The 13,290-nt window shown below is 37.3% G+C and overlaps 1 protein-coding gene across 1 annotated transcript; it reads left to right on the forward strand.

The window, feature by feature from the left end:
• Positions 1–8,480: 8,480 nt before the first annotated feature.
• LOC150084510 (uncharacterized) lies at positions 8,481–11,475 on the forward strand. The gene is made up of 2 exons (XM_090376270.1): positions 8,481–9,134; positions 11,167–11,475. Exons 1-2 carry the CDS (start codon positions 8,499–8,501, stop codon positions 11,473–11,475), a joined length of 945 nt encoding a protein of 314 aa, XP_090232396.1. The 5' UTR covers positions 8,481–8,498.
• The last annotated feature ends 1,815 nt before the right edge of the window (positions 11,476–13,290 follow it).

A 13,290-nucleotide genomic window follows, 5' to 3' on the forward strand; every position in this document is an offset into this window, starting at 1 on the left:
GGGGCCCAGGCCACATTCCGGAAGCGTATGGACAGTATGGGAAATAATACGAGTCTTTACACACGACTTGAGTGTTTATTTATTATTACTTATTTTATTTCTGCTGTTTCTTGTTTAGTCAACCATTTTAATTTGATTTTTTGGGAAACATGCAAATAGTAAGAATAAAAAGAAAACTTTTTGCCGAATCCTACTCCTAGATCTTCGTGGTCATAGACTTTTAAAATTGGGCATCTGTAATTTTAATTTCTATGTGAGTTGGTTATTTCTATAAAGAATAAGTTAACTGAGCAGATTTGTTTGCATCGATAGTGAGAGAGAGATTTAGTATAATTGATGATTCTACATAGCTCCAAATTCGCATCGTAGCTAACTTTGGGAATATCATCATCGGCATCACAAGCAAAGACCGATTACGAGAAATCTCTGGCAAAGGATGCAAAGACTTCTTTATTTATGTAAACACTAAAAGGAAGGGGATGAATCAAACTGATCCAACTTAGTATCGATGGTTCGACCGTTGATGATCCAGTTCAGGTTGCTGAACAATAATTGAGTATTTCGCATATGATAAATTCTTTAGAGAAAGTAGATGCCTGAAGTGTATAAAATTCTAACAGAGAGAAAAATGATTTTGTAATAACTGAGAGGAAAGTGAAAGAGAAATTGTTGAAGATAAACATAAGAAAGGCACCATGGGCGGATGGGATCTATACAATTATAACAAGGAAGGCAGTGATGGAGGTAAGCAAACCCTTAACCATAATTATGACAGCATCCCTGGACTCAGGGAAGGTCCCCATGGACTGGAGGTGTGCAAATGTATCCCCAATTCAAAAAGAGGGATTGAAAGGTGACCTGAGTAATTGCAGTCCTGTTTGTTTAACTTCTGTTCCGGGAAAAATAATGAAGTCATTGGTTTAAGATGCATTGCAGGATCATCTAGACAAGACTGCAATTATACTTCAGACACAGCATGGGTTTTTAAGGAGAACTCTTGGCTGACCAATTTGATTTGATACAATGATGTAGTCACAAAAGAACTGGACGCAAAAAAAAGTTGATATCATATACTTAAATTTCAGGAAAGCTTTTGATACTCTTGAACATAAAAAGACTGCTGTTCTACAAAATTGGTGTAGTGTGGCATTAAGGACAGGTTGATGCTATGGATAAAGAGAAGACAGAGTGGTAATGAATGGGCTTTGCTCTTCGTGGACTAATGTTATTAATGGGGCCCCAAAGGTTCAGTGTTGTTTTCTATATTTATCAATGATATTTATGAGGGCACATCACCTTAATGTTCAAGTTAGCAGATGATAGAAAGGTTGGCAGGGTGGTTAGTGACAGGAATAACGGTATGCTACTGCAACAGGATCTAGAAAAGTTACGCAGATGGGCTGAGAATGACAAGTGAAATTTAATATTGACAAATTCAAAGTTCTCGCATATGGATAGCACTAACCCCAAAGTAACCTAACAACTACGTGGTACTACACTCAGGGTAGTGGGGAAAAATGGGGGTAATTTTGCAGTTGCATATGAAGTTCTGAGCAGTGCAGACAGGGAAGCTCATGGGGTCAATAGGATGCAGGAATTTTGCTAGCAGCGATAAGGAGGCGATTATACATTGTTTATTATCCATTGTCTTGAGTACTGCATACAGGTCTGGAGACCTCAATTCAGGAAGGATGTATAGCTACTAGAACGAGTACAGAGAACGGCAACGAGATTGGTAAGGTAAGGGGAAAGAAAAGCTTCTCTTACAAGAAAGGCTTCAGTTCTGAAAATTGCAGCGTCTGGAGAGTAGGTACCTGCGAGGTGATCCAGTTGAGCCGTTTGAGGTTTTGAATGGATTGAGCAGGCTCAATGCTGATGAGATTCTTCCTTTTGCTCAAGCTACCCCATGAGGGGGCACAAATTCAAATTGAGAAAGAACGGTAGCAGAACAGATACGCGGAAATTTGCTTTTAGCCACCGGGTGGTTGATTGTTGAACAAACTTCCATCTGTTGATTTGGAAGTTAATGGTTAAATAAACTCAAGGAAGAACTAAACAAAGTACTGCGGGGAAAGAACAGCTGAAATGGGAGGTGTCCTTTTTTGCTGATGCTTTATAAGCTTGTTTTCTTACACCAGTTGCCACTACTAATTGTCATGCTTTTAAATTAATAAATAGCTTCAAATCATCGGAATATGCCAGCAGATTTGGATTCATTTGCCGGAGGGTAGTAGAGATGTAAAGAACTTGCATTACAGATCATCTCTCTGAAAAGGATGCTGTTCTATGTCATCGTTTTCACTCAATAGTTTCCTCAGCGTTTGTTCAATGGTACAAATGAGATATCAATCTTTAGGGATATTGTGGGGAGAGACAGACAGATAATGAGCGCTTTATTATTAAGTCCTTTATTACATGTTGCTTTCTTTACATAAAACCAGAAGAAATAAAACATAAAAGGAAGGCAACATTCAAAGAATGCTTTCCTTTCTATTCCTTATTTCTTCTGGACGGTTAAATGAAGTTAATGAACCATTATAAAACGAGCTAAATGAATTACTTTAAAACAAGCCACAATAAACCGGATATATAAACAGGAAACAAAGTATTAATGAAACAAGGAACTTCGTTGCATGAGCGCTCATCAAGCGTCTGAGGAAAAAGGACTTCCTATTTAAAACGATAAGCATCAATATTACAGTTCTTATTACATATTTCTCACGATATATGGAACTCATCCAAGGCTCTACGTGATGCTACATACAGAAAATATAAATTCAATGAATTTTCCTCCATTTTCTTCACCAGTGAGGCGGCAAGTTACAGTCGGCCAATGATATCTGCACAGTAGATATGACTGAACCATAAACGTTCATGAATAAGCTCCATGGTTGAGTTTATGAAGCTTTTGCGATACCTCGACTCTTAGGGGAATCTTCAGAGATCAAAATGCCATTATTGGACCAGTTTAGCATCCGAGTTTCAATGATGAGATGCTGTGAGTGTTTGTTATTTCACAGACGATATTGTGGTACAGGGTAGCCCTTAGGGCACAGATGGGATCCTCCAGCGGCAGAGGTTCCAAGCCATTTAGTTCCCACAACCCTTCCATCATGCAATATGACTGATGACTTTTCAGGTTACGATGAACATCATGGTGAGATCCAATCTTTCTTACATTTCGAGTGTACAGCTCTAATACGGTATTCGCAGGCCGGCTGCTAGTTAGTACACCGGACCGCACCTATTGATAACTCTTTAGGAGGTTTTCGGATCAGCTAATGTATAATCTTGCTACCTCTACTCTGCAAGACAGTGAATGGAGGGAGTCCGAGTTTGTATGCGGGTGGCATTGTCGAAGTCACGTTATGTCAAAGATCTGGGTATATTCTTACCATGTGTACGCCACCAAAAATTTCATTACTTCGTACAGTATGCCCCCCCCCCCCCACTTTTTCTTACTATTGAATACACCACGAATTGTCAAACTAATAGAGTAAGCTTATCTGCGAAAAGATCTAAACCTCCCGAACACTTCCTAGTTCATTTCACAAATATACGTGGTCTCAATTCTAATCTCAACGATGTCCATTTCCACTTGCAATCTGCCAAACCCCATGTATTCTTTCTGACAGAATCTCAGTTATCGGTTGATTCAAATACTGCTCATCTCAGTTGCTCAAATTATTCGCTGTACGATTTCTTTCGCCTCAAAGATGGTACTTGTGCATATGTACATTCCAATATTCCTGTCAGAGACTTGGTAATTTGGAATCTCTTCTTTCGATCTTCTCTGGCTTAAAATCTCTCTATCTCAGTGTGTCAAATTCATCTGTTGTCTCTACCGTTCTCCCAACCCCACTAATCACTTGGACCTCTTCGACTTCCTCTTTGCAACTTGACTCCTAACAGTGAAGTAATTTTCCTTGGTGATTTTAATGTTCACAACTCCGGCTGGCTTCCGTTTTCTAGTCACACCGACCCAGCTGGTCGAGATGCTGAGGCTTTTGCAATTACTAATGACCTTGCAGAGATTGTTCATTTACCTACAAGAATATCAGACAATCCTAACCATGCAGCCAGCACGCTTGATCTTTTTCTCACAAGCAATCCTTCTAAGTAGACAGTCGAAGCGAGTGGTCCTTTAGGTACCTCAGATCACAACTTGGTGATTGTCTCTTTTCCAATGGAACCTTTATCTCATGGCTATTCCTAACCTCGCGTTGTTTGGCATTACAAGAATGCAAAATGGGATGACCTGCGAGACTTCTTTTCTTTGGTCGGATTACTGTTTCAAAACTTTTGAGGTCAACGTTTGCTCAGATCGTATCAGTGAAATTATTCTTATAGGAATGGAATCTTTTATTCCACACTCCACTTTAAAATCTCGTCCTTTATCTAATCCTTGGTTTTCCAATAAATGTGCTAAGGCTGTTCAAGAGAAGAACGTTGCATATCGTAATTCGCTTGTTTCGAAATCTTCACTTTTTATTTTCTGCCTACACCAAAGCTCGCAACATTTGTAAAGCAGTTATTAATCAGTCCAAACTAGATTTTGAACAGGCTAAGAGCAGAAAACTTGTCGAGACAGCCGAGCATTCTGGTCTCTTGCGAAAGCTATTGGCCGCAACTTTTGCCCATCTCTGTTCCCACCTCTGTCTTCCCATCAGAACCAACTTAGTTGGTTCTGATGTCACTTCAGCCAAGGATAAAGCTGACCTGCTAACATCTCATTTTTCTTTCAACTCCTGTATTAATGATCTTGGTAAAAACCTCACACCATTCCTAATACGCCCCATTCAATGGCTCCTGTGGTCTTTCGTCAAAAGGATGGCAGAAGGATTTTGACGAATTTTGATGCTAAGAAAGCTCCAGATCTTGCTGGTATTTATACACTTGTTCTCACAACCTGTGGTCCTGAACTTACTCCTGTTCTTTGCAGCCTTTTTTCACTTTCTTATTCCAAAGTAGTTTTTCCTGCTGATTGGAAATTTGGTCATATCCACCCAGTTCCTAAAAAGGGTGACAAATCCCTCCCATCCAGTAATTGTCCCATTGCAATTACATCTACTCTTTCTAAAGTAATGGAGAAATCAATTAACCTCCAACTTTTAAAAACCTAGAAAATTTCCGTCTGATCAACGATCGCAAGTATGGATTCCGTCAATGTCGATCCACTGGTGATATTCTGGATTATGTTAACCATTTATGGACAAACTCAATGGAAAAGTGCCGTAAAACACATGCAGTTGCTCTTGACATCTCAAAGGCTTTCGATCGTGTTTGGCATAAAAGTCTGCTAAACAAACTTCCATCTTATGGTTTGCCAACTGTTTTTTTGTAATTGGTTATCCAGTTTTCTCTCTGATCGCTCACTGACGGTGACGGTAAATGGCTCTCTGTCTTCTAACTTCTCCACTAATGCTGGTGTGTCTCCCAAGGTTCAGTTCTTTTCTACACTCTTTTCCTTTTGTATAATGACTTTCCTCTTGTATAATGACCTTCCATTAACTGGAAATCCTATCCATAGTTTTGCCGATGATAGTACATTGCATTCCACTTGAGAAACTTTGCCCTGCTCAATCAGCTTCAAATTCTCGAATATCTGCTACTAATTCCTTAAATGCCGAACTCAAGGTAATTCTCAAGTGGGGCAGACAACTTAGTTGATTTCAACCCTTCTAAAACTCAGTCCTGTCTTATATCTCCCTCACAAAAAGGATTCTTCTGCTTATCTTTGGTGACACTCCGATTTCTACGCAAAATGATAACTCTCTTGGGGATTACCCTGACTTCTAATCTCTCTTGGCAGAAGCACATTAAAACTATTGCTTCCTCTGCATCTAAAAACTTTGTTTTCTCTTTCGCTGTCCGCGTTACTTTTCTTCCAAACAGCTGTTCACTCTACAAATCTCAAATCCGCCTACCATGGAATATTGTTCCCACATCTGGGGCAGTGTCCCCAAAACCTCTGTCAGGCTTCTAGATTCCATTCAGAAGAGGTTCAGTTAGGTTAATTAATGACTTCTCTCCAACAGAGTCTCTCTGCTCTCTATTCCATAGACGTATAGTTTCTGCTGCATGCCTCTTCTACAGATACTTCCATGGGCACTGTTCTTCTGAATTAGCTTCTATAATTCCCGCTCTCTCTTTCAAAACAGTCCGAACACGTGCAGCCACCAGCCAACATCCATTTACTGTCCAACTTCAAACTCACAGAACCAACTTTTCATCTTCCTCGTTTATTAATTCAACTGCCGTTTTCTGGAACAACCTTCCTTCATACGTATTTCCTGAAAATTACAATCTACAGAAGTTCAAGTCCAATGTCAACAAATATCTTCTTTCGTCTTCTCAACCTCCAACCCAAGCACGGTACTAAGTACTATAGGTTCTAATACCTCTCGTGTTTGGGGTTTTCATTAAAAAATAAATAAATAATAATTTTTAGATATTTAATTTTATTTATTTTATTATTATTATTTTGTTTACTAATTCAGCAAAAGCCTGTGGTTTTTTCCTTGCACTATTTGGGTAATACTAACTCGAAAGTCCCAGTGCTGTTTAGTGCTGAAGGAGGTGGCGTAGCTCTTGGGCTCATATGCAGCATCGATATCCAAATAGCCGACGGGTAATTCAGTATTTACCTCAAAGGCAGAAGTCATTACAGTTCGATTTCTTGTGCATATGCTAAACCACCTAAAAATGGGTTTTCTGTTTACAAGTTCAAGATTTTATTGTAAGATTTAAAACTGCACGGCGGCGTATAATATAAACTTACTATGGCGGCATAATAATTTATTTACGAAGGGGCCTCTATCCACCAATAAGACTATTTTGAATTAAAATATAATCACAAAAAACTTATGAGATAATACTTCCTTCGTTGGAAAACATACTTGTCTAATTAAGTAACTTTTCACATTTCCGCAATAACAGATTTCAAAGGATGTGGGTTGTACTATATTCTGTAATTAGTAATTAACGATAAAGCGTGTTTAACGGCTTTGTATAGACAACAACAGTTAAAAAAAATCCTTGAAATGATTTTTTTTATAACACGCATCCCCTTTTACGCTGCTACAGCCAAGACAGTAGCTTCTCCGCGTTGTACTTGTGCTACAATCCATCTACTCAACAAGCTTTGTATAAGAACAAACTGTTTATTTCAGCGTCAGTACCACGAGTAATCGAACGCGAGGGTATTTGAGCGTTTTGATCAACGTCGTTCTAACTCACGTAATCAGAAAATTCCTGTTCTTGTGTTCTCTCGACCTTATTATCTCCACCTTGTACACTTCTAACCCAATGTGGTCATCCGAGAGTATAAAAAGAAAATTTATTTATTCATGTGGGCGAAAAGTGTATAGGCAGAAGGAGAGGGAGAGAAGGGGAAGAAAACTGTGAATGACCTTGAACCGCCCGCTGATTTTCTTCCGACTATAATAGTTTGGTCATGTGCTTTGTTACTATTGCTCCTCCCCCTCCGGAACCGAAACTTTCATATGAAAAAACATTAATGCAGTATCATTTAATGGGGAAATCCCCACCCACTGACAACCTAGTTTTGAGTTCCGTATTTTCCTTGATAGCTCAAGAATTTATGCAGTTAGTTAATAAGCAACAAATCTCGTGATATGATCTGTAAGGCAATATGTAAATAACTAATCTCGCAATATCCTGTCACATGATAATGAAAAAAGCAGACTACACTACACGTCACATGATCAATCCTTGATAATGGAAGAGACACCGTCTCGTCCATATCCTTACCAATTAAAAGCTCCGTTCCCATTGCGTAATTTCGTTAATCATTCTGAAACTGAAACCGACTTGTGATACGAAAAGATGAATGAGCATTAAATACTGAATATTGCATAATTTACTGTTTTGATCTTTTAAATTGCACTGATAATTTACTTTAGCCCAAAAGTGGGAGGAGTTGTCATAAAAAAAAAACACTTTAAAAAAGAAAATATTGTGTATTCACATGATTTCAAAAACAACATTATCGTACGAACTTTATCAAGCCATTTATTAGTAAAACTGTGCATAATTAATATCACTGAGCTGCGGATCGAAACAAGCGTTCTGTCAGGCTGGTTTATACTCCCTAACCTGTACGGTAAAATTAGTTTCGATAGGTCTTTAAGCTGCGCTGGGGATGGGGAAAGGAGCAAAAAAACTAATAATTTCACTCTTTTAAGAACCGAAAATGTACACGACGTGGAAATGCGGACCAGACGGCTGCTATTCAGACAGACGAGACAGGCGTTTATCAGAGTTCACTCCAGCTGCACGAGGCGGGGATTCCTGCAGGAAAACTATGAACTGCTGAAGGGAAAATACCCGTACGCTGTGACGTCACTGCCCCAGCGAACTGTTAACAGTTCCGAAACCAAAACTAAAACGGCTATATATATTAACGGTCAGCTCTAGATATTCTAGAGTGCAACAGTGTAAAACGTGATAGACTCAGCAACAGTGCAGTATACATAATGTTGTCGTTCTGGGATTTGTACGAGTCCGCAGTTAATACAGAGTCGAGCCTCTTCCAAGTTACCAAGAAGAAGCTGACTGAAAGTATTCAAAGTCTAAGGAAGGCTTACAATGGAAGTAGCCTCGGAGCCGGAGTTAAACCAGTGGATTATTCTGCAGCGAGCAGCCGCTGTGCATACTTGTACCTGTATGCACCAATCCATTCATTCCTCGTCCAACAAGTTGTAACAAATCTGCTGCAACAGGAACTATACTTTATGCAAACAGTTTATGACAAACTCATTTCCCAATGTTCTGGCTTTCGCATCTGCTCCCTAGGTGGTGGACCAGGCAGTGACATTATTGGCCTTCTGAAAGTTCTGCAAGATGGAGTTTTTCTTTGCGAAACTGTAAATATCATAGACTTGATGCAAGGATGGCAAAAATCATCCAAAATCCTATATAAAACATATCTCAAAATGCTTTGTGATCCCAACCTAAACCCAAAGAAAGTGGGATTCATAAAACAGAATTTATTGAAGAAATTTAGTAAGACTGTCAGAGATACTATACGTGAAGCTCATATTCTAACTATGGTAAAACTTCTGTCTGTTATCGCTGGAGGACGACCAGATGATGCAAGAAAAATGCTACAGGTATGTATTTTATATTTTTAAAATTTAACGCTATAAGCTTGTTCCTGTAAGTGATACCATATATTTTTTTTAAATGTAAAAGACTGTTTGCCTTTGTTTAGGTTTCAATTTCAATTGAAACCTGATTAGGTCACACAAACTCTAGCGCCAGTGTATGTTGTACAGCAAAATTTGTTACTTGCAATCTATAGGTAAAATTATCTATTAGCTATTTATAAAAAAAATTACATTTAGGCAATCAATTTTCTAGTCGTAATGATTGGCTTATAATAACTTTAAAGTGATTAATGCTACTTATAAAAACAAAAAGCGAAAACCCAGTTTAGATGCAGAGTAACCATCATTTGTATGTACTTAGGCCAAGAGAGATGACAAGTCAGGGTAATTCCTAATACAGATATGTGATATTGTCTAAAAACCTGAGTGTTGTCGAAGATAAGCATAGACGCAGAATCCTTTTGATGAGGTATAAGACAGGATTGAGTTTTAGAATGATTGAAATTAACTAATTATCTTTATCCCATTGGAGAATTACCTGGAACAGATTATAAGGGACTGGTAGTGGATATTCGAGAAGTTCAAGCTGTCTGTGCAAGCATGGTTTATGGGTCTGCTCGATGACTTTTGAAGAAAGCAAAAATCATAGACAACTCCATCGTCAGATAGGCTGCATGTTTCCAAACTATCCAGCTCCATTTAAATCTCCATATTCAGAGGATTTAAACTAAACCAAGTGATGTTTAAATTAAAATACGTTCATACCATATAAAGTATAAGTGGTTTAACGTAAAACATTTTAGAAAAACTAGTCAAGTACACAAAGGTGGAAATTAATTTTTCTGCACTTGTACGGAACCAATATCTTTGCCCTAAATGTGAGTAGAGCAGAAGCCACTTAAAGGCCCTTTAATCCTATGTCATGAATTCAATACGTCTACATTAAAAAAAAAAAAACCTTGAATGATATCCTAAATTAAAAAAAAAGTTAGCAAGTATGAATGTGGTTATTATTTAAAAAAAATAAAAAAAAAAACAGAAACAGGATACCGTATTTCCCCGTGTATAAGACGCACCTTAATTTTGGGGCCCGAAATTTGAAAAAAAAAAGTGTATTACATAAAGTTATTGAACTCAAGTTTTATTCATCATAAAATTCATACAACTCCTCATAACTTGAATTCAGCACTGCACGAAAATTTTTTCTGAGCCATTTCTGGGCAGAACATGGCAAAACGTAACCTAATATACCGGTAACAAGTGCGAAACAATGAGCGCAAAGACAACAAGCGCGAAATGCAAGTAAAAAAATCTACAACCACTGTATAAGACGCACCCAGTTTTTTGACCCCAAATTTTTCAAAAAAAGGTGCGTCTTATACATGGGGAAATACGGTATTCATATTACATAACCTTTTACATTTTGTGTTGCACAGAAATTTTTTGTGATCAAGACGATGTCGAAAGACTTTCAACGAACGATGCTGAATGTTCCAAACCTTTTCTGAAATTTTTAGATCAATTTGTATTCAGTATTTGAACCTGGAGAGGCATCAAATTCCACTGGAATGAAGGTGAAGAATGTTTTCATTTCATTAGTTTTTCGAAAAGCAACTGCATACAGGATTCGAACATAAAATTAAAAGTTACTCGATAAAATTACCTGTAATATTCTGTATTTCCCCACAATTGATAAACTAAACTAATTAATAGTTAACAAAGTATTTTGATAAAAGGTGGTATTTTATAAATTACTAGAATAAGTTATCTACGGGAGGAGGGAAATGCATAGGTTGTCTATTTCCTTTTCTTTTATTAATTATTTATTTAATTTTATTATATATATTTTTTTGGCCATTACTAATACTAAATGTACCGTCTAATCAGATGGTGCAGTATAAAGAATAAACCTTTAATGTGCAGTCTTGTAAACCTGGCTTCAATCAATTTTATTATTATAATCATATAAAACTGCAATTATTCATGCATATAAATAAGATCAGACGTATATAAATACAATTTTTCTATTTTACAGCGTGTGTTCAACAGTATGAAACCTGGGGCAATCTTTATATACATCGATGGCAGCGGGGGATTACAAAATGATATCCTCACAGAAGAAGCAGGCAGTTGCGGACTTACAGAGTTCTATAATCATTCTGGAAAATGTACAAGAGAGAATCCTTTGAATTTTTTAGAGATTAAGAATCCTTCTCCTGTAAACCAAAGTAAATATTTTGCATCAATATGGATAAAAGATGAGGATGAACCATCAGTTATTACCAGTTCGGTTTCGGTAATTAGGCGACTTCTCTCATGGCTACGAGTTGTTGACAAAAGTTGATGGACTTGCACAATATAATAGTGTTTAGAATTCAAACACAAAACTGTATCAGAATTTCCTATCATCTCTTATTAATGTATTCATTGTATTATATTCATTAGTGCTTATGTTCTGAAAAAAAAAAAAAAAACCGCTTTTATAAAATGATGTATCGTAATGGGATCTGTGTTTCTTGCCATACTAGTTTTCAATCATCTTTAACTCATTTCCCCACTTTAACAGATTAAAACTCATGTATATAAAGCTATAAGATGTGCAGTATGTCACAAAATGAATATTAGTGATGGCACTCTTCAAATGTCATTTTGTAAGATGTTCTTTAGCTAGGTCTACTTGCTTTCGAGAGCGAAAGATAAGCATTTTGGAAACAGTTATCCCATACGTTGAATAGCCAAGATTTTGTATTCACAAATCAGCTAAAATAGAACTGCGTTTCAAATTACCATTGAAATAAAAATAATCAAACCTGTTACCAATCTGTGACTCACTTCATTTATCCATTTCGTTAGTATTGGAATAGCTAAATGATGGAAGGAAGTTGTAAGATGTAGATCGTGCAAAGTAAAATAGAAATATTTGTTTTGCTAAATTAAATCCAGGTAGGGCAATGGAAAGTGAGAATTAGCATTAATGCCCGAGTATTATTGAAAGGTAGTAAATGTTAAGATTGGATATTTAGTTTTAATGCAAATAAGGTTAAAGTTTGAAGAACACTGGAATTAGTAAAGGACAGTTTTAGGCGTGGGAATTAAAATAAAGGTAAACAAGTAATTTTAATAACACAGGAGAACAAACAGACACAGCACAATGACTAGAGAGAAACGGTGCCATTTGAGAACAGGCGTGAAAGGGTTGCCAAGGGAAAGAACAATGGAACGTGAAAGGGGATTTACCAAACGTCTCCTTTGATCTAAGCCACTGTTAGAAACTAAACAGGAAATAAATGGCCATCCAGTGTTCGTGTCAAAATAAAACGGCGTCAGGGTGACTGATATTTGGGTGTTCCAATATATTTAGAGAAAAAAAAGTGGGAAAACGAAAATGAGTATTTTTGGAGGTTATCAGAAAACATACTGCCCAAAAATAAGAAATTTCTGGAGAAGGGTTGGCTTGTGCGCTAGGGACACAGGTGGGGAGAGTTGCTTTGGCAAATAGGAACGGAAAATTAAACAGGACGGAAAATTAAACAGAATATGGGGATTGGTTGGAGTCTTTGGGATTGGTTGGTTGGTTGATAGGGTTTTATTGGCGCATCAGCAACTAAGGCTATAATGCGCCAAAAACTTGTTATAAAAAGTAAAATTTTCAGTGACCTAAAGAATTAGGTCGCTAAGTCCGGGTAAAAAAAAACAAGTATAAATTGTAAAAGACAAATATCAGTAAATAACAATAAGATTTTTTTAAATATTAGTAAAAAGGTTTACTGATTTTAGAAAACTAAAAATAGCAGACACATGGTCATTGTCAGATAAAATCTGACTGAGTGTATGGGGCTCAGTCAGATGATTAAAAGCGGTAAAACGAGCATTTCTAAAACTGGTACAATCACATAAAATATGTTCAATGGATAAAATGGTGTCGCATTGCTCGCACATAGGACAGTCATCTGCCCTCAGCAGAAAAGAATGTGTAAAATGGCTGTGTCCTACGCGGAGACGAGCTAGAACAACTTCCTCCTTACGATTCCTGCGCAGACTAGACTGCCACGGTTCAATTACAGGCTTTATACGATATAATTTATTCGCAGTCTGTCTATTCCACGAATCCTGCCATTGGGAATGTATCTTTTGATGTACTATTTGCCTGTAGTCTGTA

This window comes from Mastigoproctus giganteus, chromosome 6 (genome assembly GCF_048544385.1).
Source record: "Mastigoproctus giganteus isolate SK-2022 chromosome 6, ASM4854438v1, whole genome shotgun sequence".
Classification (NCBI taxonomy): Eukaryota; Metazoa; Arthropoda; class Arachnida; order Uropygi; family Thelyphonidae; genus Mastigoproctus; species Mastigoproctus giganteus.

Bases quoted from the DNA above. Each gene is read 5' to 3' on its own strand.
- LOC150084510 (XM_090376270.1), top strand. From the start codon at position 8,499: ATGTTGTCGTTCTGGGATTTGTACGAGTCCGCAGTTAATACAGAGTCG. The intron at 9,135-11,166 runs GTATGTATTTTA...TCTATTTTACAG, and splicing joins ATGCAAGAAAAATGCTACAG to CGTGTGTTCAACAGTATGAA.